Genomic DNA, 645 nt, shown 5'->3' on the forward strand with positions numbered 1-645 from the left:
GTCGTCCATTACCTACGGAGGCAGCCAAAAGAAAGTACGTTCGGCAGCCCACACGTGGGACACCCTGAGAACCTCAATTCCCAGAATCCCCCCTACCAAGGAACTCCAAGTCCCAGTATCCCATTCAGGAACTCCAAACCTGGCGGGCGCTTTGATTCCTTCAGACTCCGTAGGCTCTTGGCCCTCCGCTCCGCCTCCTTCGAGGATGAGTCAGACGGAACCATTCGGCCTAAACGGGATGAATAATTATCTCTGGGTTTTCCCGCTGCCTTTTTCCTGTGGTTTCGGGGGAAGACTTTGTGACGGAATACTGATTCCGAATTTGAGAATCGCTCCGGGTCGGGGATGCCCCGAGGTTGTCTTTCTCGAAGGATGGGGAGGGATGGCTCTTGCAGGAAGGGTTCCCCCTTCCTGCGGGAGTGGTTCAGCCCGGAGGCGGCCCTTTCCCGCGGGGGCCGGAATAGTGGCCCTAGCAGCTCCGCCCCTCCCCGCCCCGCCCGGGAATGTGGACGTTTGGAGTGAGCGCGGTGGGCGGGCCGGAGGGAGGCGCCGAGGCGCCGGGGCCGCAGCGGAGGAGGCGGAGGAGGCTGGCAGCGGCGGCGGTGGCGGTGGCTGTGGCGGCTGCGGGAGTGTCCGAAGTGGCGG

At 63.3% G+C, this 645-nt stretch overlaps 1 protein-coding gene across 1 annotated transcript in view; it reads left to right on the plus strand.

The window, feature by feature from the left end:
* Nucleotides 1–382: 382 nt before the first annotated feature.
* PRKCI (protein kinase C iota) overlaps nucleotides 383–645 on the plus strand; it is a 72,263-nt gene continuing 72,000 nt past the window's right edge. Inside the window, exon 1 of the mRNA XM_044669549.1 lies at nucleotides 383–638. Within this exon, the coding sequence (XP_044525484.1) occupies nucleotides 383–638 (256 nt within the window). The remainder of the gene's footprint in view (nucleotides 639–645) is intronic.

The sequence above is a fragment of the Gracilinanus agilis genome, chromosome 3 (genome assembly GCF_016433145.1).
Source record: "Gracilinanus agilis isolate LMUSP501 chromosome 3, AgileGrace, whole genome shotgun sequence".
NCBI classification, from domain to species: Eukaryota; Metazoa; Chordata; class Mammalia; order Didelphimorphia; family Didelphidae; genus Gracilinanus; species Gracilinanus agilis.